We start from the raw sequence: 21,403 nt of genomic DNA on the forward strand, positions 1-21,403 counted from the left end.
TAATTCAGGTCCCGCAAGTCCGGAGACATGTGGTGGTATTTTTTAGTGCCAGTTAAGAGCCTAGCAGCAAAATTGAGGGGAGCCCAAACAGGAGCCGGATTCACTCTAGGCCAGCTGCAGAGTGTTGCGCTACTGTAGTTCAGCTTCGAGATCACTAATGCTTGTACTGCAACCTTTAGGTCATGAGCAGGGAGAAGGTGTTTGAGTTTCCTAAGTATGCTTGATTGGAAGTTCACTCCTTTGGTGAGGAAACTGATGTGCTTCTGCATGTTCAGACTTTTGTCTAGTATAATACCCAGAGAGGATGCTGAATCCACGAGGTGAGCTCTACAGTTAAGAGCAGTAAGTTGATTCAACCGTTGTTCCATGACAAGAGATTGTTCGTGGGGTGAGATTAGTAGGAATTCCGTTTTCAGAGCATTTAGCTTCGGGTGATTACGTGTCAGACAGCTTTGTGTATCCATCAGGACTGAGTTGAAGGACTGAATGTCTTCGGGGGAGGCGATCTTCAGGTATAGTTGGGTTTCATCCCCATACATGTGATTGTGAATTCTGGATGGTTTTAGAATTTCTGTCAGAGGCTCCATGAACAGGTTAAAGAGCGTGGGAGAGAGTGCTGAACCTTGGGGACCCCCAGGGTGATCGGTGCAGGATGGTACAGGGATTAGTTCACCATGAAGCTTTGGTATCTGTTCTGAAGGAACAAAGAGACCCAGTTTAGTACAGGCCCAAATACCCCCATCCTGTGTTCCAGGAGGTCAGTTAGGTTATCATTTTTGACAATATAGAATGCTGACGAAAGGTCAAGAAGGGTCAATAGGCACAACTCATTGTGATCCACTATTCTTAGCGCATCATCCACGGTGTGCGTTAGCGCTAACTCTGTACTATGACCCGGGTGGAAACCAGATTGGCATTGGTCCAGGAGTTGGAAATGGCCGATGTGATTACACAGTTGGTCGAGCACACATTTCTCCAGGAGCTTTGCCAGGGTGGGGATGTTAGTGGTTGGGTGAAAGTTAAGAAGGTCCGTGGGATCAGCAGGTATTTTCTTTAGGATCGGGGTAACTTGACCAGATTTAGGGCAATCCGGAATGGAATCTTGCCAAAGTGATGCATTGACGATTGTCATCCAAAGTGGAATCTTGCCAAAGTGATGCATTGACGATTGTCATCCAAAGTGTTAGTAAGGAGGATCTCACTTCCGGGAAAAGGTTTGATGGCAGAGGGTTGTTGTAGTGATTAGAAGGTTTCAAAGTCAACAGCATTTAACGAATAGTGCATTCATCCAAGGTTTAGAACAGACTTCCTGATGCATTGTTTTTGGAGAGGAAGGGCTGTGAAGGGACAGTGATATCCAAACCTGAGGGGCAGAGGGTGTTCAGTGGACTGTTCAAGAGGTGATCACAGGCCTAGCATAATTCAGTCTCGATCTTAATAGTTTTATCAGTGAAGAAATAACCAAATTCTTCACAGTTCGGCAATGCCCCTTGACCACGTGACGAGAGGCTAGGATGATTTTTAGCTTGGGACTTGATGAGGTCAAACAGTTCTTTTGACATTTTTTTGCTTGATCTAGTTGAGTTCTGAAAAAGGTGACCGAGCATCCGTTGCGTTTATTGTATATGCTTCGCAGGGATCTCAGGTGACAGAGATGTTCAAGGGAGGGATATGATTGCCACTTCCTTTCTGCAAGTCTTAAGTTTCTTCTTACGGAATATGACTATCATTAAACCACGGTTTGGAGAGTTTAGAAGACATTCTTTTAAGCTGAAGTGGTGCCACTGAGTCAAGTACATTAAGCATTGAGAGGTTATAGTTGGCCGCAAGGTCATGGACATCCAACATGTTCATGGGGGGGTAGGATGTTATCACTGAGCGCCATCAGTTCTTGTGAGTTGATGCTCCGTAGACATCTTTTCAACTGCTTTGGGTTCTTAGGTTGGGCTCTGCTTGCTCTTACCGATTCAAGAATGAGGAAGGTGATGCAATAGTGATCTGTCCAGTCACATGGGAAGATCGACTCCAGGAGGATAGAGTTGGGCTTACCAATAACAAGATCTAAGGTAGCTCGTTTGATATGAGTAGGGCTGTCACAGATTTAGATTAGGTTCAGGTCAAGTAGGAAGGAATTAAGGCTATTAACCACCACATAATTTACATCATTCCAGTGGAGGTTGAAATCTCCCATAAAGATCTGAGTGCCCTGGAAATCAGCGTTGGCCAAAATAATGTCCATGATCTGTTCTGTGAAGGGAAGGTTGTCGCGAGGGGGGTGATAGAATGTGTGCAGTTTGCATGACTGATTGTTGCCGCCAGTCACATCAATGTATAAGTATTTACAAGACGGCAGGAGGTTGGCATTAATTACTTTCACTGTTAGATTAATATAATGTAAGCATGCAATGCCTTCCCCTTGACCACTAGTTCTGTGCAACCTAATGACATCAACGTTGGGAGGCATTAAAAGGTCCAGGATAGGAGCGGCTGAGTCATTTAACCAGGTTTCTGTCAACAATACAAGATCCTGGACAAGGATGAGGTTGGCAAAGTCCGCAGCGTTTTTAACAGCCGATCTACAGTTTAGGAGCTTCCATTTGAGTCTAACGTTGGTGTCAGTTGGTGGAGGTAGAGTGGTGGTGACTTTCGTGAGCTTGTTCTCATTTAAAGTTCTGGTGTTTGCCCTAGGTTCCTTGAAGGGATCCGTGGGGATGGATTCAATTAGATGCAAGTTTGATAGGGCGGTTGGGCGATAGAGGGCGCACGAGCTGAATGGCCGCACCTTAGTGAGGCTCCGGCTGCCTGGCATTCTCATCCTGCTGTAATCCTTTCAAATCTGCGCCCACCCGCCTGAAAAGCCCCTGGGAGAGGGGACTAGTACTGCTGCCCGCTCTATCCGAGTTTGGGGACCTTACGACCTGCGGTTGCTGAGATAGAGCGAGCTGAAGCCGCAGCGGAGGCGCGCTCTGGTTGGGACCTCGCAGGCGGCGGCTTTGGAATTCACGCGACGCCCCGGATCGCCACGTGGCGCATAGGCCGTTCACCGGCAGGCGCGCTGGAACTGGAAGCAACGGCGATCACTGGCTGATATCGGGGGGCCACCGGCAAGTAACACAGTGCGAGAACGGGTGGGCACCCTGCGGCGACACTTGAACTCCGGCAGTACCGGAATTATTGGCGAGACACCGGCATACCGCTGCCTCCTTGTGACACTTGCACGCCCGGGCCTGCCTGTGCTGCTCAGCTACACGGCGCACACCAAGGGCCACGGGTACATCGATCTATCACTGCCGTGCCGTCATGGGGAAGCCAGATAACCGGCAGCCCAAGCTGCAATTTGAGCCTGCGACACAGAAGAAGGCGACCAGACAAACGGGAGATGTCGCTCAGCCTAGAAGCCCGGCGGCGGAGGTGTCTCACACGGTCCCGGATATCGCCACGATGCTGCAGGAGATGCGACAGGGCTTTGCCACGGTGGTAGACAAGGTGGACAGGCTGTCCGCCAGAATGGACGGCATCGTCCAGAAAATGGACGTTCATGAGGAGCGCTTGACGGAGGCGGAACGTCGAATATCTGAAAACGAGGATGCCACGACATCGCAGGCTTCATGGCTTTCCCGCATGGACGATGTACTTAGGGTGATAGCCGCCAAAAATGAGGAGTTAGAAGCGAGGAGTAGACGGAACAACATCCGGGTCACGGGCAGGATGTGGGGATGCTACGGAGCCTTAAGTGAGGCCCATGACCCGATATTGCACTTTACTTCTTATGTATTTTTGTCCATACTCCGCTTCCCTTACTGTCCCCATCCTACTGTGAATTGTGTCTGTCCGCCGGCCGCTCGGCTGCCACGTGGGACTCACCCCTCTGTGAATGATGTATTGCACATGCTTAGGTTTTTTTCTGTTCTGTTTATTTTTTCAACAAAATGACAAAAGTGAGACAAATTGATGTGCTTTTACTATCTATGTACTGTTAATGAATTGATGAGCCGTCTTACAGCACTGCATATGAGGACTCTTGATTGACTATTCTGATTTCTTTGTTGATTTGCACTATAGCAGCCGGCCAAAGTTTGATAGGGCGGAAGGAAGTGCCAGATCATATGAAAGTAGGAGAGAATGAATATTGGAGAAGTGTGGCTCAATGGTTAGAGGAGGCATACCCGGAAGCTGAGGTCAGACCCGGGACCAGGGTTCAATTCCCGACGCGGCAGGGTCTGAGCCCAAATGTTCACGGACTCGATAATTCTCACTTTGGTGCCTACTCGAATCACGGGTTCACACTCTGCAACTCTGGGCAATAGCTTGCTTAATCTCCACTACGGCCCCTCGCGGCGGGATGCCTGGCTTTCACCTTGGGGAGGCCCAGTACGGGTTATCTCACAGGGAAAAGCCAGGACGGTGAGGCTCTACATCTGGAGGGGCAAGAAGGGTCATTATGGTACGGATCGGAGGCCCAACTATGGGGTATGTGGGTGATGTGATATGGTGATCGCCTAGGATAGTGGGAAGGGCGCCAGGTACAACCGCTATCTGGGGGGGAGCGTAGATGGTGATTGCTCAAAATGGAGTGGCTTAGTCTGGAGTTAGCTGACAGATCCTCAGTGATAGGTAAAAGGCTACAAACCTCTGTCTTAGGTTGTTGTAGGCAGTGTGCAATCCCGTTAAGTCTGGCTTTCAATGAGGTGTTTGAATGGGAATGGGAGGCTAGGTCCAGGGGACCCTGCAACAGAGGAGGACTAGTGGGGGCAGGGAAAGGTAGGGCAGGTGCCGAATAACTGGGTCCCAGGGGAAGGGATTTTGGGAAATGGAACTGCATGCCCGGAGGGATGGGTAGGATAGGGGAGGAGGGAAAGGACAGAAGGCGACCCTTGGAGGCCTGTAGGACCAAGTTGGGATTGCGGGTTGGACTGGGTGAAGGGATCCTGGGGAGAATCCGGACAGCATTGTGAGCAGTGGAGCTAGGGGAGTTAGAGCTAGAGCTAACCGTGAGAGGTGGAAGAGCATGTAGAATATTGTGATGACTGTGCTGTAGTGGCTCATTCACAATGGGCATTGACGTGGAATTGTTATTCTGAATAGAGGTAGCTAGAAGGAGGCCCTTCGGAGCAGATGTAGGGTAGCTGATGGTGGTGGAGAGGTGAGATATATATACTTTGCAAGGACTCATATTACTGACAGTCAGAGATACCGTAATTAAAAGTAGCAGGTTGAGGGTGAAAACAGTATTGAGGTTATCTGTCTTACTGTAGTGCTCTTGTCGTAGGTAGGCCCGCTAGGTTTCCGCGCTAATTATATAGACCGCGGAGATCTTAAGTGTATAGTGCACCAACAAAGAATAAAGTAGTCACTAGATAGTATTTATTGGCATTGGAGAAAAGAAGAACTAACATTTTTTTGTTGTTGAAATGTTGAAATTTAAACTGTATTGTTTAGTTAATTAAAACCATAACAATTTGATGTATTTCGCACACGCATTATAAAAGTTTATAAAATTATCATTCAAAATGAAGAGTAAAAAAACATTTTATAAGAACAAGAAATAAAAGTCAATGATTATCCAAATTATTAATAATTGAGATCTTCATGTTGTTTAAGATGTTTCTCAAATGTCTGCAAGAACTTCACCAACTTGCAATGCATTCGAGGGGCAGTTATGTCCGAACTTCCATTTATGGCAGATCTACATGTTCGTAACTTCTTGATCCGAAAGCTATGCTTTAAAAGGTATGACCGTTCCTTAGACAACATCTTACAATGCCAGATTATGTTTATTAGATCTTCTTTGGGGGTACCACAGAGTCAATATGTTACACCTGCATGCTGTTTCCAAGCAGGTTCCTCGGCTAATGTCGGGAATTTGCCAAATCTCAATGACATCAGCTTTCTTTGAATAAAAATGGAATATGTTGTTTCCAAGTACACTGCTGGAGTTAATGCCTTACAGCCATTTATCACAGCCCAGGAGTGCGAGCGATGGGAAAAAATCTATTTGTCCAATACCAATGAATGGAGTTTGGCCGCTTTATTTAATGCCTGTTTTAGTACTGCAAATGTCAAATTTTTATCCCATAGAGTTTTTGGGCAAGTCACCTCCAAAGCGTGCCTGAGGAATTGATTTGCTTTGGATTTTTGGGGGGATTTGAGCTCTTGCCATAGGTAGGTATTAAGATTATTATTAGTTGCTTTTTGCTTGATCTGGCACCATACCTTTATATATGAGTATAATCTACCCGGAGTTTCGTTTTTTATGCCAAATTCTAGTCGCATTTGGGCTGGTGACGCCATCCTGGGTAATCGTAAAACCTTCTTGTAGATTTTAGTTGTTAAGCTGTTAAGTAAGTCTGCATCCTTTCCGTGCATTGCCTCACTTGCGTAGGTCAGTGTTGGGAGAACTTTGTTGGCCATAACAATTAATAAAGGTTTCAGTGATGGACCTTCCAGTTTTTTTGTCAAAGTGCTTAGTCCGAATATCAGGGCACCCGCTCTTTGCGTCAGGTATTTCTTCTGTTCCTTAAAATCAAGCTTATCGTCTAGATAGAAACCCAAATACTTGTATGCTGAGACTCTCTCTAGTGGTTTTCCTTTTAGCCAAATATTGCAATGAGATCCACGGCGGTTGGTTATCAACATGGATTTGGTTTTTGAAACATTTAAAGCCAACTTGTTTGCCAACAGGAATGCTGAGAGTTCAGTTACTAATCTGGTTAAACCCACTTTTGTTAGGCTCATGAGTACTATATCATCGGCATAGGCCAAATGGGTGAGCTGTAGGTCGCCTAGTTTAGGTGGGTGAGCATTACAATTGCTCAATTTCCCGGTGAGAACTGAGATGAAAAGATTGAATAAATGAGGGGCAAGAACACACCCCTGTTTGAGTCCAATTGATGTAAAAACTTTTCTCGACAACCGTGTGCCATCCCCTATTTTTACTTGCGACCGGGTATCGGAGTAAAATAACAGCAGACCCTTTAAAATACTCTCCGGTATAGCCCCTGCTCTCAGTTTCGACCACAGTAAGTTACGATCCACACTGTCAAACGCAGCCTGAAGATCAATAAAACACAGGTTCAGGTCCTGTTTGCTGGTAATGCACCGAAATCATAGTGATGGATAGGATATTTGCTGTTGTACCTATCCCCTTCCTGAACCCCGTTTGATTAATGGGAATCAGCTCTTTTTCACTTGACCAAGTGACCAAATCATTTAAGAGAAGTGATGCAAAATATTTTGCCTCAACGTCCTGCAATGCTATTAGACGATAGTTGTTCGGATTTGATCTTTCACCACCTTTATAGATTGGCATAAATATGGATCCTTGCCAGCTTTCGGGTACTCTGTTCCAATTTTGCACATCCGAAAACAATAGCGCCAAAATTCCGGAGCATGTTTGTAGGCCACTTGCGGGATGCCATTCGGGCCTGGCGCCCCATTGAGTTTGGCTTTTTTGATCAGTTTAATTATCTCTTCTGTCGTATATTGTTTATTCTGAGGAGGAGGACTTGTTACGTTACAGGGATTGTTAGTCCAAGGTTGACTCCCTTGTTCTTCTGCGGGGGCACATTTTGTTTTTACTGTTTGGACAAAGAGCATTACTCGGAGTTTTTGTCGAGATATCTGAAAATTTTGTAGCAAGAAACAATGCCCACTCCGATTCCTGCACATTTGATATGAGGGCGTTACAGGGTCTTGTTAACTGATTTATGGTTTGCCAAAATATATTAGTATTCTGGTGTTTTGAGCTGAAAATTAATTTGGAAGAAGTGAAATAAACAGTCCAATAGCACTTAGCTTATTGTTGAGATGTCCTGGATTTTCTCATGAGAAAATGATGGATTCTGTATAAGAGGGGTAAGAGGGTTGAGGATAAAGCTGTACCCATTGTGCTGTACCTCATCGTAAGGGGTCATAATGGTAAGCTGTTAATAGTGGGTAGTGAGGATATATATGTCAGCCAAAAAGGTCAAGTACCAGTGAGTTAGAAGTATTGAAATTATAAAAGTTTTAAGTAAAAGTGGAAGGAATCGTGACTAACCACGGGATAGCATGCAGGTAGTGGAGATGGGGGTATTCTTCATGAATAGAAGTTGTACATAATCTCCTGTGATCCTATCAATACAGCCAACAATGCATTTCTGCATCCTTATTCAGTCCTTTCGTCACAGTATTCATACCTAAGATATATTCACTCTCTTTGCGCCTCAGGTGTAGTTCATGGATGCCACCTCTCGGTAGTGGTTTCACAAATTCCATTCCAATTCTTTTTTTTATTCCTTTGGTGAGGGTTATGTTCCTGGAAGTGTTCTGTCATGGGAGGTCCTGTTTTTGTTTTATTGATGTTCTGGTAATGCTCCAAAAACCTGGTTTTGAGGGATCAGATGGTACTGCCCGCATATAATTTCTTGTATGGGCAGATTATGAATTATTTTGTCGGATTGGTATCTAGTTCCTTGTAGCATGCTTTTTGTCCTCAGTTATCAACTGGAAACACTATTGATCTATTCCATACAGCAGTCTCAAAAGACTTAACCTTGGAATACCAAAAATACCAGAAAAAGAAGAAAAATCTGGATATTCATGAAACAATTGCGATTAAAGAACTCAAACACAGCCATGAAATTGTGATTAAAGAAGCAGCCAAAGGGGTAAATGTGGTATTATTACATGCAAATGACTACATTGCAGTGGCACACAGGCAGCTCGACGACAAAGCATGCTACAAGGAACTAGATACCAAGCCGAAAAAAGAATTCTCCATGACCTAAAAACCAAATTGGATCTGTGGTACCAAAAAAACTTACTATCCCTAGAAGAGAGGAACGACCTATATATAGAACATCCCACAATGGCAAACCCTATATCTGTTGCCCAAAATACACAAAAATGGCATCAAACCACCTGGAAGACCAATCATAGCGGGCTTGAATTCCATTTGCTCTAAAATTGGAGAATACATTGACTACCAACTCCAGTCCTACATGAAAGACCTTCCCTCTTATATAAGGGACACCAAAGATATTTTACTTAAACTGGACAATGTTCCATGGGACATTGACTGCATACTCACTATCATCGATGTGGTGAGTCTCTATACCTCAATCCGACATGAGGATGGATTGGAAGCTGTACAGAAAATACTAGCCACTAAACTGGCACACTTCATGGAATCCAACCAGATGATTCTGGAGATGCCTCTCTTCTGCCTCACCAATAACGTGTTATCATTTAACACTAAATTCTACCTACAACTACAGGGCAGTGCAATGGGAGCACAATTTGCACCACCATATGCATGTATTTTCATGGGAGAAGTGGGGAAACATTGGTTGTGGGATGACACTTTCTTAAAATACACCCTCCACATACTGTACTGGGGAAGATATATCGATGATATCCTTTGAATATGGCAGGGCCCACAGGTTAATCTCAATGAATTTTTACAGAAAATAAATGCCAACAGATGGAACACCCAGACAACATCAAACACATCTAAATCTAAAATTGACTTTTTGGACATCACTGTCTATGTACAAGATGACAAAATACATACTAAGGCTTTTGGCAAACCTACATCAGCCAACTCAATCTTCAGGACGGACAGCTGTCATCTATCCAAAACAATACAAAACATCCCCAAGGGAGAATTCATACAGATGCAAATGAACTAAAGTGATACAAACATGTAAAAAGAGTAGGTAAAAGGCCTGGCTAACAGACTAGCACAACGTGGGTACCCTACTCCACAATTGGAGAAAACAGCTAATGAATGTGAGAAAATATCACGCACTGAGCTATTACAACCAAAAGACTCTATCAAGAATGAGAAATCAAACACTATCAGATTCTTGACTGACTTTCACAAAGATCACCACCACATCCACAAAACCCTAAAAATGCACTGGTATCTTTTAACCAACAACATGACACTAATGGAACGGATTGAAACCTTTCCTCAAATGAGTTTTGGGAGAGGCAACATTTTTAAACAAATCCTATGCAGATCGGAATAAATTGACCAGCGTAAAGCACCAAAACCTAATTTTCTGACAAAACCATGTGGCTTCTACATCTGCCACAACTGTAATGCGGTCAAACTGGGAATAAACAAACAACTTCAATTGACTGTCAACTCACGGAACACAATCAAGATTAGAGACTGGATTAACTATAACTCAACATATGTTATCTACGTCATAATCTGCCCATGCTAGAAATTATATGTGGGCAGTACCATCCGACCCCTCAAAACTAGGATTATGGGGCATTATCCGAACATCAATAAAACAGAAATAGGACCTCCCCTGACAGAACACTTCCAGGAGCATCGCCCTCACCAAAATAGTTTTACATTTTTTGGACTGGAACAGGTGGAACCACTGCCTAGAGGTGGCAACCGTGAACTAAACCTGAGGCACAAAGACAGTGAATGCATCTTATGTATGGCTACTGTGAAGAAAGGACTGAATAAGGATGCACATATGCATTATTGGCTGTATTGATAGGATCACAGGAGGTTATGTACAATTTCTAATCAAGAATAATACCCCTATCTCCACTATCTGCATGCTATCCCGTGGTAAGTCATGATTCCTTCCACTTTACGCTATAACCTTTATAATTTCAATACTTCTAACTCACTGGTACTTGACCTTTTTGGCTGACATATCTCCACCCCACCCACTATTAACCCCTTACCGTTATGACCCCTTACGATGAGGTACAGCACAATGGGTACATCATTATTCTCTACCCTCTTACCCCCCCCCCCCATACAGAATCCCTCATTTCCCCATGAGAAACTCCAGGACATCTCAACAATAATCTAAGTACTATTAGACTGTTTATTTCACTTCTTCTTTTCTTTAAGACCAATAAGTACTATCTAGTGACTATTTTATTCTTTGTTGGTGTACTATACACTTAAGAAAGTAACATGTTGCAGCACTGGGTCTAATATTTCTTCTATATCCACAAACACAAAAATAATAATCTTTTTGTTCTCTGGTCACCTTTATGTGGTCAAAATATAACCGTCTTTTGTGCGTTGAAGTATTTGCTTTTACTTCCAAGTTGTCTTCAACTTAGACAAGGACTAAACCAACCCTGACCCTGGGCACCTCATTTTCCTCTATCAAGTTGCACTTTGTAGACCATTTACAATAAACTTTAACCTGGCTTATTTCACACTTGCTAAATACATTTTGTCAGACCTTCTCACCTCTGCCCCTTCCAGATATTAATATAAAAATGATCTTATTCCCATTTACATTATTCCCATCATGCGGGTTTCGGTCGGCAGTAACTTTCCATGCCGTTCAATTACCCGTCATTGGTGATAACGTCCATGACAGAAGACGCTGACACAACATCAGGTCACCGCGGTCTATATAATTAAAGCGTAGGACACGCGGGCCGATTTAACTGCTCGGAACCGAAGAGACCATACCTACGACAAGAGCACTCCAGTAAGTTGGATAACCTCAATACTGTTTTCACCCCCGCCCTGCTAGCTTTAATTATGGTATCACTGAGTGTCAGTTCTATGATTCTCAACGCAGATCATATGTGTCTTTGGAATTTGCTTGGCACACCTCTGTATTTACGAACATGCCTCTGGCTTTTTATTTTGCTGAAGTCTGTGCTCTAAGCCCTCTTTCCCTATACGGTCTTTAGACTCAGCCTTTCTCGTAACGGACAACCCAGCATTAGGTAGGCAGCATTAGGACGGATGCGCTATCTTAATCTCTGCCACTTCGTTGGCACTCCCTATAACTGGCACCTAGGGGACCGCCCATTAATGGAGATTGTCTTTCACATATTTTCTCATTTCCACTCTTCTCCGTGGATCGTATGACCTCAACCAGATTCTCTGGCAAGTGTGCTTCACTTTTACTCTTAACAACCCTTCATTAATAACTATTAACATATTATAACATATATAACATTATAATATTTCAGTTAAATCTCTGGGAGGTATGATATCTGCTATCTCTATTGTATAAAGTGAATTCCTTTTTGTTAAAAAGAATGCAATGTAATTATACAATGTTCTCTCTCTCTCTCTCTCTCTCTCTCTCTCTCTCTCAATGCTATTACGTAACGATGGAACTATGTTTATTACATTAAGAGGTCACTTTTGACCCCAATGGTAAATACTATGAACTTGATACTGAGTAATTGCTCAATTTGTCGATTAGCCAATTGGCCTAATATAATATCACTGTGCTGTGATGTTTACTGCTGGGAAAATTGTTGAATGTTATGATGTTTTCCTTCACTCTCTTATTCCTCCTCCCCATTCTTTTATATTTCGGTTGTCCCTTATTATCACACCCTAGCACAAAAAAAACACTAACCTCTCCTAATGACGTTACCTTTCTATGCGTCTTTTGTCCACATTTCTTTGGTCACTGTTCACATTTATCTGACCGAATATGATATGTGCACTGTAATTGTCAGCCTTGAAAAATCCCTCGGCCTGTTGGCTTCCGGGTGAAACACGTGTCGGCTCTTTTTTTTTATTTTGTTTGAATATTTCTCTAGATTATGCACTGAAAAGGACTTTAGGAATCATTACCTTGGATACAATTATCGATCGTTAGGCACAGACCTCCTCCTCGGACTAATTTCTTCTCTAAAAAAAGTGGCTCTTGGGTGTAGCTATTTGGGAGGTGTGTGCCAACCACAACATTTGGGTCCTGACTTCTTTGGCGAGAGTATCATCCACCCATTGCCTGCAAAATACATTTATTGCTTGTGTGTGTGTACAACAAATCCTTATCACTTCACTCTTGTAAGCCAAACTGCTCGTCCAATTTTCCACAAAAGATACCTTTAGTATCAGCTAACTGAGCCTCTGTAAAGCCTCTGGGGATCCACTGGACTCTGTGCACACTACACCTTACTCTGGCATAGTATATACAGAGCCAGCTTCCTACAGTGGGAATGTTGATGGGTTTAATGCACAAAGGTGTTACAGAATTACGAATATTCGGTGATCATTCCTAATCAGCTCATACTGCAAGGTGCATGACCTTAAAATGGCCATCCTGTCAAGCAAAAAGACCAGCTCTCTTCACCCAGTTCTGCGTTCCTAACAATATTCTAGGATGCCCCTTTGATTGATGAGGTCTGCTTGGGTTTTAAGGTACATTATGACATCATTCACCTGAAGGCCCCTTGTTGTGAGTCCTGGAGTGTTGGTTACGGAGGGTGACAAAGCCGAGCAGTGAGTGCTCAGTACTGCAATGAACCCTCATCTCACTGTCCTCATCTCCTGTCTTTTTGTATCTTGCAGTCTCCGAGGTTCAGGGGCAGGAAGCAGAGCCTCATAGAGGATGCCCGAAAGGAGCGCGAGGCGGCTGCAGCTGCGGCAGCAGCCATGGCAGAATCTGGGGACCCCTTGGAGACACTTGTGTTTGAAGAAAAGAACGGAAAGGCCATTGTTAATCTTCTCTTCACCCTCAGCGGGGGGAAAACCTCGTCCTTGTCGCGTACACTCAAAGTGTTTGAGGTAAGTGTCTCACTGCTGATTCTCCTGACCAAATGAGTGTCATCACGAGAGTCTCATGCTAACCCTAGCCTTCCAAATACCCAGCCTAAAGCATCCTGTAATCTATGGACTTTGTATGCGAAGCATAACCGCCATTAGCCCCTGACCCTGTGGGAGAATGCAACTGGATAGGACAGGCTTCCATGTTCCTGTACTTGGAACGCAAGGTGACGCAATGTGGGAAGATAAAGAGAATTGAACTTACTGTGTCTGACTCTGGGTGGTGCCCAATGGGCGTTACCTCCAGTGAACACGCATTTTGCACCTCCGTGTGGATTATAGCAGCACATGAAATGCTTTAACGCCCAAATGAGCACAGACATTGCGACTGTGTGCTAAACTCCTTCATCGGGCAATAATTACATCAAAGTCCATATGGCGTAAATGGTTGCTTTATTTGCAACAGGCTTGCTGCTTACGTCATTTTATAATAAAATTTGATACCGCCCAACTAATACAAATCAAGTCTAACACCCCCTGCTGCCCCTTATTAATTCCCCACAAACTTTTCCCGATATTGAATCTCCTCCCCAACCCCTTAAACCCCTTTGTTTCGTCACCTGCCTACCTCCTGCCTCCTTCCTCGGTCATCTGTTTTCCCTCTGTCCTAAGCTACTCTGACTGTCCCAACCCTTCCTGCCTGCCTCTATCTTGTCCAAATCTGCCACCAGGAACAAACCCTGAACAGGCATTTTTCCTGTGTCCCCCTCCCCATGCCTTTAATTGAGATAATGTTCAATTTCGAATAAGATACAAAATTCCAAATAACAACTTAGGAAAACAAAAGGTTTTAATTTGAGCAACATAAAGAATTTTTGTTCACACTGTCGCTTAAACAGTTGAATCAAACATACCACCAACTAACAAAAAGTGATTTGAAAATAGAGTTGAGAAGAGCTGCAGTTAAACAGCCACCTTTTTAACACCAAGTATTTGAACCCAGCATATTAGATAACCTCTCTTTAATATTTATCAAATATAATTCCTTTGCTATGAACGAAAGATGGACCCCATATGGATGGAAAAATTGGAAATCATCTTTTGTTATATTTACCCACATGAGCCAGCCAACTTATTCCATGAATACTGCAAAAACGATGAAGTTCTCTGTTTACTTTTCGTCTGGCTCTGTCTACAGCTGTGAATTTCTCAGCTCCCATCCAAACCCTTCTGGGTACTAGAGCAGTCAGTATCCGCTTTGTATTTGGCCAGAATGTGACTATTAGTTCAAAAACTGATTTCATCACAATCAGCAGCCCAAGACCTGAAAGCTGGACAATATCGTTTTTGCCTAAATGAATAAGTAAAATGTTTGGACATTTTCTAGACCAACGCAGCGCAGCTTACTTAAGAATAGGATCAATTGACCCCATTTCATACCTCATTTGCCCCCCCAATCAATCTTAATATCATCAAAGCTAAACCCAAGGTTCTGTCCATAATGATTTCTTTTGGCTTGCTTTGCTGCCCCTTTCATAAATGAATGTCCAACGATCCAGACGATTTTGCCATTGACTCAGATGGGCTCAACAGATTACCTAAAAAGTGAAAAATTTTAGAAATACAGTAAAAATTAATAAATCCTCTACCTCTCTAACATATTTCAAACAACAATTGGAAGACCAGCGGCTCAAACTTTTTAATTGCTTCAAAGAGAAACCCCCTCTTACTGCCTCTAAAGCAGCGCCTATTCTGAAGGAATGAGTACTGAAATCATTAGGATTATAACCTAAAAGGCTTAATGCTTTTCTTAAAACTGATAAAATCCGTGATGCTTTTAAAGAAGAGCCATCCTCCTGTTTGAAAATGAAGATGGGCAAAGAATCACTCGCTGATCTAAATCTAAACCAAGCTTTCACTGGGCAAAGCAGGCCGCTCAGCTTCCACAATACCACTGTGGCTCTTTTCCCCTTTTGATCTGTTTTTAATTTTCCCAACAGTTATTCGTAAAGACAGTCTGGTTATCAACACATTCGAAACTTTTAGCCCTTCAGAGTCTGCTCTACCCAGTAACTCTGAGATCCTGAAGGGTCTAAAAAATAACCAAACCATACATAGCTTGAACAATAAGAATTCAAATTGTGAATAGCAAATTTGTGGTAAAACTTGAATGATGTTGCCTAATAGCTTAAAAGATATGGGCTTTCTCACAAACTGACAGCTTTTCCTCATTTTTGCTGAGCCTTGTAAAATTCTCCTACCTAGTTCTCCCGTTGAAGGTTCATAGCCCCAAAAACACTTACCATAGAAGGCTAGATTGCGAGTTTGCCAGCAATTGTAGTGGCAGAAATATTCTGTTCTATGTTGGCCATTATAAACCGCAGAACGTCATCTCTACGATTTTCCCAACCTAATTCATTGCTGACTCGAAAAGAAGCACCTAGTTCTAAAAATTCAGCTCATGCTGTTTTGTAAGCCACTCTTGTACTATGAGCTGGAGAGTTCTCTACAAGATGTCGTATTTTTAGTCTGTTAGATACCATACCTCCTGTGGAATCTGGGTTTTCACTGGGTATGCTCCAGATGCCAAACCACAGAATCTCAGCCACTGGGAACAAGATAACGCATCTGCTATATTACTATATGTCCCTGTAACGTTTTTAACCTCAAAAATTATATTGAACATCAGGCAACCTAGCATGAATCTTTGTAATAGTTTAAGAAGGAGTCTGTCTTTAGCCTTTTGACCATTTACTAGGTCAACCACAGTTTTGTTGTCAACATAAAAAATAAGTTTTGTTTGACAATTTCTTGCCCCAAACCGCTAATGCCACTAGCAGAGGGAAACATTAAAAAAAGGCTATGCTTCTTTTCTCAGAAATCCATTTTGATGGCCAACTTTCAGCACACTATTTACCTTCCCAAAAATGCCCGAAACCATTGGCTCCTGACGCGTCCGAATTGTTTTTAATTGACCATAGAAAATCCTCATCAAGAGACCAAATCGTAACTCCATTGAAGGCCCTCAAAAACATTATCCAGACTTCGAAATCAGCCCTCATGGTGGCTGAAAGTCTAATTCTGTGATGAGGAAAGGTAACCCCTGACATGGCAAATCCTAACCTTCTACAGAAAGATCTACCAGCTTTCACATCTCTGCAAGCAAAGTTTAAATGCCCTAGAAACATTGCATTTCATAAAGAGTAAACTTTTGTGATAGCCTGGCGTGTTCTGGCATCTCCACCATCTCCTTCACCTTTTTAACAAGTAGTCTTACCACCATCTTGACTGTATCTATTTAGATACCTGGGAAGATCAGACAACTTGAAGGGCCTTCAGTCTTTTCATCTGCCAGAGGAACACCTAAATCTTTTGTCAATGACTTAAAAAACTGAAGAGCTCTGCTACATTACTGAGTACCAGCTGCACCAATAAAAAGGAAGTCATCCAGATAATGTGTTATTTGATGTGGCCTGACCTGAAAATGAAACGCCATTGAATAAAAGAGCTAAACTCTTCAAAAAGATTACAAGTGACTGCATATCCCATGGGTAAAACTTTGTCTACAAAAAATTGATCTTCAAAATTAATAACCAACAAAGAAAAATCCTGCTGGTGCACTGTTTACAATTTAAAAGCAGACTTAATGTCACACTTCGCCAATTCAGCATTCGATCCTGCCTTCCTTACCAACTGAAGCGCCACATCAATTGATGCAAATTGAATGATGGTATCATCCTTGGCTATGAAATCATTAACCAATAAACCTTGAGGCCATGACAAATGCTGAATCATGCGAAATTCACCTGGTGTCTTTTTAGGTATGACTCCTAAGGGTGATACGATAAGATCTGGTAGTGGCCATTTAGAAAAAGGACCTTCAGCAATTTCTGACCACAGATTTTGTTTAATAACTTATGAAAATAACTTATGGGAATTGTCTAGCCAATTTCAAATTTTTTGCAAATCCACGGCAACGGGGTTTCTTATAACCCAGCCGAAAGCTGTTGAATGCCTGCATTTCCCCTTAAAGGATAGAAGTGTAGCCAGTAGCATAACTTCTGTATATTAATTGGGTTAAGAGCCCTTGTAGTTAGGCTGCAATGAATATCCTCTTCCTCTGCCTTGCCCAAAATTACTCCAATTTGACTGCTCCGCAAAACCTTGCAAAATTGCATGCTTGCCTCCACATTTAGAACATTTGGGCATTTAATCTACAGGGATTCTTCTGGCAATACCCCCTGTACAAATTCCTGCATGCTTCCGAATATGTTGATTGTGGTTTGGCCAAATTAGGCATCCCTGCCAAGGTGGGTCTGCTGAGAAAGGGCCGGTGTGAAACGGTGAGATCGCTCGCTGCCTGTATGCATAGTAGGAGTGGACTTTTGGGGATACATCAACTGGACTCATAACTCATTATCCACTTCTCCCCAAGGTTTCTCAGGAATAAGGACCAGTGTAGCTCTGAATTCTTCATTGTAATGAAGCCAGCGAACCCCCCAAATTCAGTATGAGCCTTTCTAATCAACACTGATGTATCTAGAAATTTTTCGCAATAAACACTTGCGAAAATTAGACAAGCTGGCGTCCATGAATCTATAGTTATGGGAAGACCCTTGAACTCTTAGCTAGCTCCCAAGCTTCTTCACTAGAACCCTCTTTTTATTGAATTTCTCTGTGGAGAAGCTTAAATACATCTACGAATTCCCCTTTCCAGATTTTCTCCTTTGTAGTGTTGCTTAAATGTGAACCTAGAGGCATAGATAAACCCATATAAGGAAGTCTTTTCGTGTCTTCCGATTTCGATTTCTCTTCTTTTTTGCTACCACCCTCTTCTTTATTGTCTTTAGCTTTAGTTGATTCCGATAACTTGCCCTTATTCTTTTTTTGGCAAAACTACCGTTCTTTCACAATGGGAACAGCCATCAATCCCCACACCCTAATCTTCAAGAATTACCTCAGGTGTTTTCTGTTTCTTAAAAAATGTTTACTAGAACTATCATTAAAAGGCTTCTCACCTGCTCTTGAAGTCTTCTTCTGTCCCTTCTTGGTATCATTTGCGCCTTGCACAGTCCATCCAGTTATCCTCTGTGTCTTTTTCCTGAAAAATATGAGCCTTGGACAGCTTTTTAGAGACTCCCCCTGTATGATTTGAAACCCCCAGAGGGTACCTCATAATTAAAGTTCCCAATTTCCCCCTCTTCTAATTCCATTGAGTCGTCATCCCTAACTCGTCTACTAATTGAACATTCTTGAATTTCCCACTACAGCCCGGCTGTACCCCGTCCCCAACACCACCATCATAAACCCTCCAATTAAAAGCCTTTTAAAAATGTGCAATTTCTTGTTCTTCCAACGATGCCGGGAAAACCGCATCAAAATCTTCCCTTTCGTGCTCCAACACATGCAGAACGCTTTAGACCTGCTTACTGTTTTTTTTACTGCACTTTTCGTCCTTTTGCACTATCATCCCCGCGTTGGCCTGCAAGCCGCCAAAACTTGCTGACACTGGAACGTCCATAACCATTGATGATGACAGGTCACTCCCTTTCTTCTCATCTTGAACCCACAACCATTTACCTGGACCTTCTTTCACCTGCCCAGCTTTAGTTGACATATCCATCTTCTTAACAACCCCAGGCTTAGAGCATAAATTCTCTTTATTCTGACTAAGAATAAAAGACAGAGGGGCATATTATCAAGCCTGTGCGCTAAAATTATCGCCGCTTTATCGGCCGAAAACGGCCGATAAAGCGGCGATAATGGGCTTGATAATATGCTCTGTGGAATTCCAATCGAAGCCCATGTTAGATGTCTTCACATCTAACATGTGCTTCGATTGGAATTCGATAGAGCATATTATCAAGCCCATTATCGCCGCTTTATCGGCCGTTTTCGGCCGATAAAGCGGCGATAATTTTAGCGCACAGGCTTGATAATATGCCCCAGAGTTCCATTAACCGATTGCAAACTTGGTTGCATATTTCTTACTTCTAGGGAAGCCTCACCATTTTGTATTTTGTTACGTAGTAACATTATATCACCCTTCTCACCAGAAATCAAAGGGGATAATGACCTCTAACCTGGGATATTTAGTAAATTTGGTGCCATTTGCAACTTTTTACAAAAAATAGAAATATTTCTCTTGTCATTGCCTTTATTTAATGTAACAGCCTCCTCAAGATAAACATTCTCTGCATATAAAGAACCACTAGGGGGCATTGCCGCTGTATTTTTGTCAAAAACCTCTTCACCTGTAATACCATAGGCTCCTTTAAGGGATTTCCCTCTCCCTATGACCCTGCCGCTCAAAGCGTGTGTGCGCGATCTGCCTCTCCCTCTCCTCAGAACTGGGGCAGCAGGCTGCCGTGTGGAGTTAAGAGGAGTTGCCTCCTTCAAACTTCCATTAAGAGCTATGCTACCCGGCTTAGAACACTCATTAACGGGGGAGCTGTCACTCGAGGAGCAAGCCAGCATGGTCACAGAAACGCAGCCCTCTTCCTCCTTTCAAACCCCATCCAAACCTGAGATAGAACACCCGGGACCAATACATCTTTCCGCCCAGCCTCACATAAGAGCGTCAGGGCTTCCCTCACCGAAGCGGAGGACTCAGCAATAGTTAAAAATTAAAGTGTCCCAAAATTATAATAAACGCTGGCAGCAACGAAAAAACGTTTCGTTTACCTCCGCTCTCAACGTTGACTGAAGAACGTGGTGTTGGAATCTCAGCGTTCTAAGGCAGGCGCCTCACCCGCCCAATTGCTGCTGCCAGGGCCGGTCCTAGAACATCTGGGGCCCCGGGCGAAAGGGAAGATGTGAGGCCCCTCTAATTTTCATGTAAAATCCAGTCGTGGCCAGCATGACTCGCGGGTGGGAATTCTTGCAGGGGTTCGCATGGAGGGTAATTTAAAATTAAAATAAACGTACCTTCCCAGGTCTGGCGTCATCTCTGCTCCTGACCTGCTCTCTTTCTTTCCTGCCTCTGGCAGGAACAGGAAGCAGGCAGCCTCCCTCTCCTAAGCCAATGAGAACGCTGCAATGGCAGCATTGTGATTGGTTGGGCCGCTGACCAGTCAGGCGCCTATGGGGAGGACATTTTCTCCATGTAGGGTGCATTGGTGCCTACATGGAGAAAGGCTAGAGTGTGCATGACTGTTTGGTCGATCCCGGAGGGCCGACCAACAGTCAGGGCCTTTATCAGGGGGCAAGGCAATCCTCCCCTGCCCTAAAGCAGACCCGCCCGCCCCCAACCAAACCCTTCTGCTTTCTCGCAGTGCGAGTAGCAGAAACATAAAATGGTAGTTTTAGCATTTTGTGTTTCAGCTTCTCACACTGCGAGAAAGCAGTGGGGCAACGCACCTCCGTCCTAATGGAGGGCGGCTCCCTTGGTAACATCACAATAAGTGACATCACAGAAAGTGACATCGAAGGACTATTGATCTTATTTGGCAACCCTGAAGAGACCTAACATCGATATCAGTAACATGGACAAAAAGATAAATATACAAATGAAATAAGTCCATATATTTTAAAACTGTATTAAATGGATTACATTTGTCACATTGGATGGAAAAGCTAGGTGCAGGTCTCACAAAGATGTATATTATTTACTCCTCAACTGATTGTTTCCAGATGAGTGCATGATACAATTTCCAGTTCTGCTCCATAAAGGGGGGAGATCCTGTGAGGTAATGATAGCGCTGGGATGCCTGAGGGTAGCCATGCGCTTAACAAGAATTAATAATAATAATAATAATGAGGGGCGGGATCATTCAAAATATAAAATGACACAAGAGAAAACCTCTCACACCATGGATATAATTTCAAATTTCAAAAGGCTCTCTTATCTTTCTGTGCCATTATTGTGCTACCTTAGGATGACATTAATACTTTGTAATTTGTTTTAAC

At 43.2% G+C, this 21,403-nt stretch overlaps 1 protein-coding gene across 2 annotated transcripts in view; it reads left to right on the plus strand.

The window, feature by feature from the left end:
* Window positions 1-21,403, plus strand: part of TH (tyrosine hydroxylase) — a 568,946-nt gene that overhangs the window by 204,553 nt on the left and 342,990 nt on the right. For both annotated transcript variants that reach the window (XR_015308512.1, XM_086957708.1), the window contains exon 2: window positions 13,301-13,516. Coding sequence is in view for 1 of the 2 variants with exons in the window: in XM_086957708.1 (XP_086813834.1) it covers window positions 13,301-13,516 (216 nt within the window). In the remaining variant the exon portion in view is untranslated. The remainder of the gene's footprint in view (window positions 1-13,300; window positions 13,517-21,403) is intronic.

This window comes from Lissotriton vulgaris, chromosome 2_1 (genome assembly GCF_964263255.1).
Source record: "Lissotriton vulgaris chromosome 2_1, aLisVul1.2, whole genome shotgun sequence".
Classification (NCBI taxonomy): Eukaryota; Metazoa; Chordata; class Amphibia; order Caudata; family Salamandridae; genus Lissotriton; species Lissotriton vulgaris.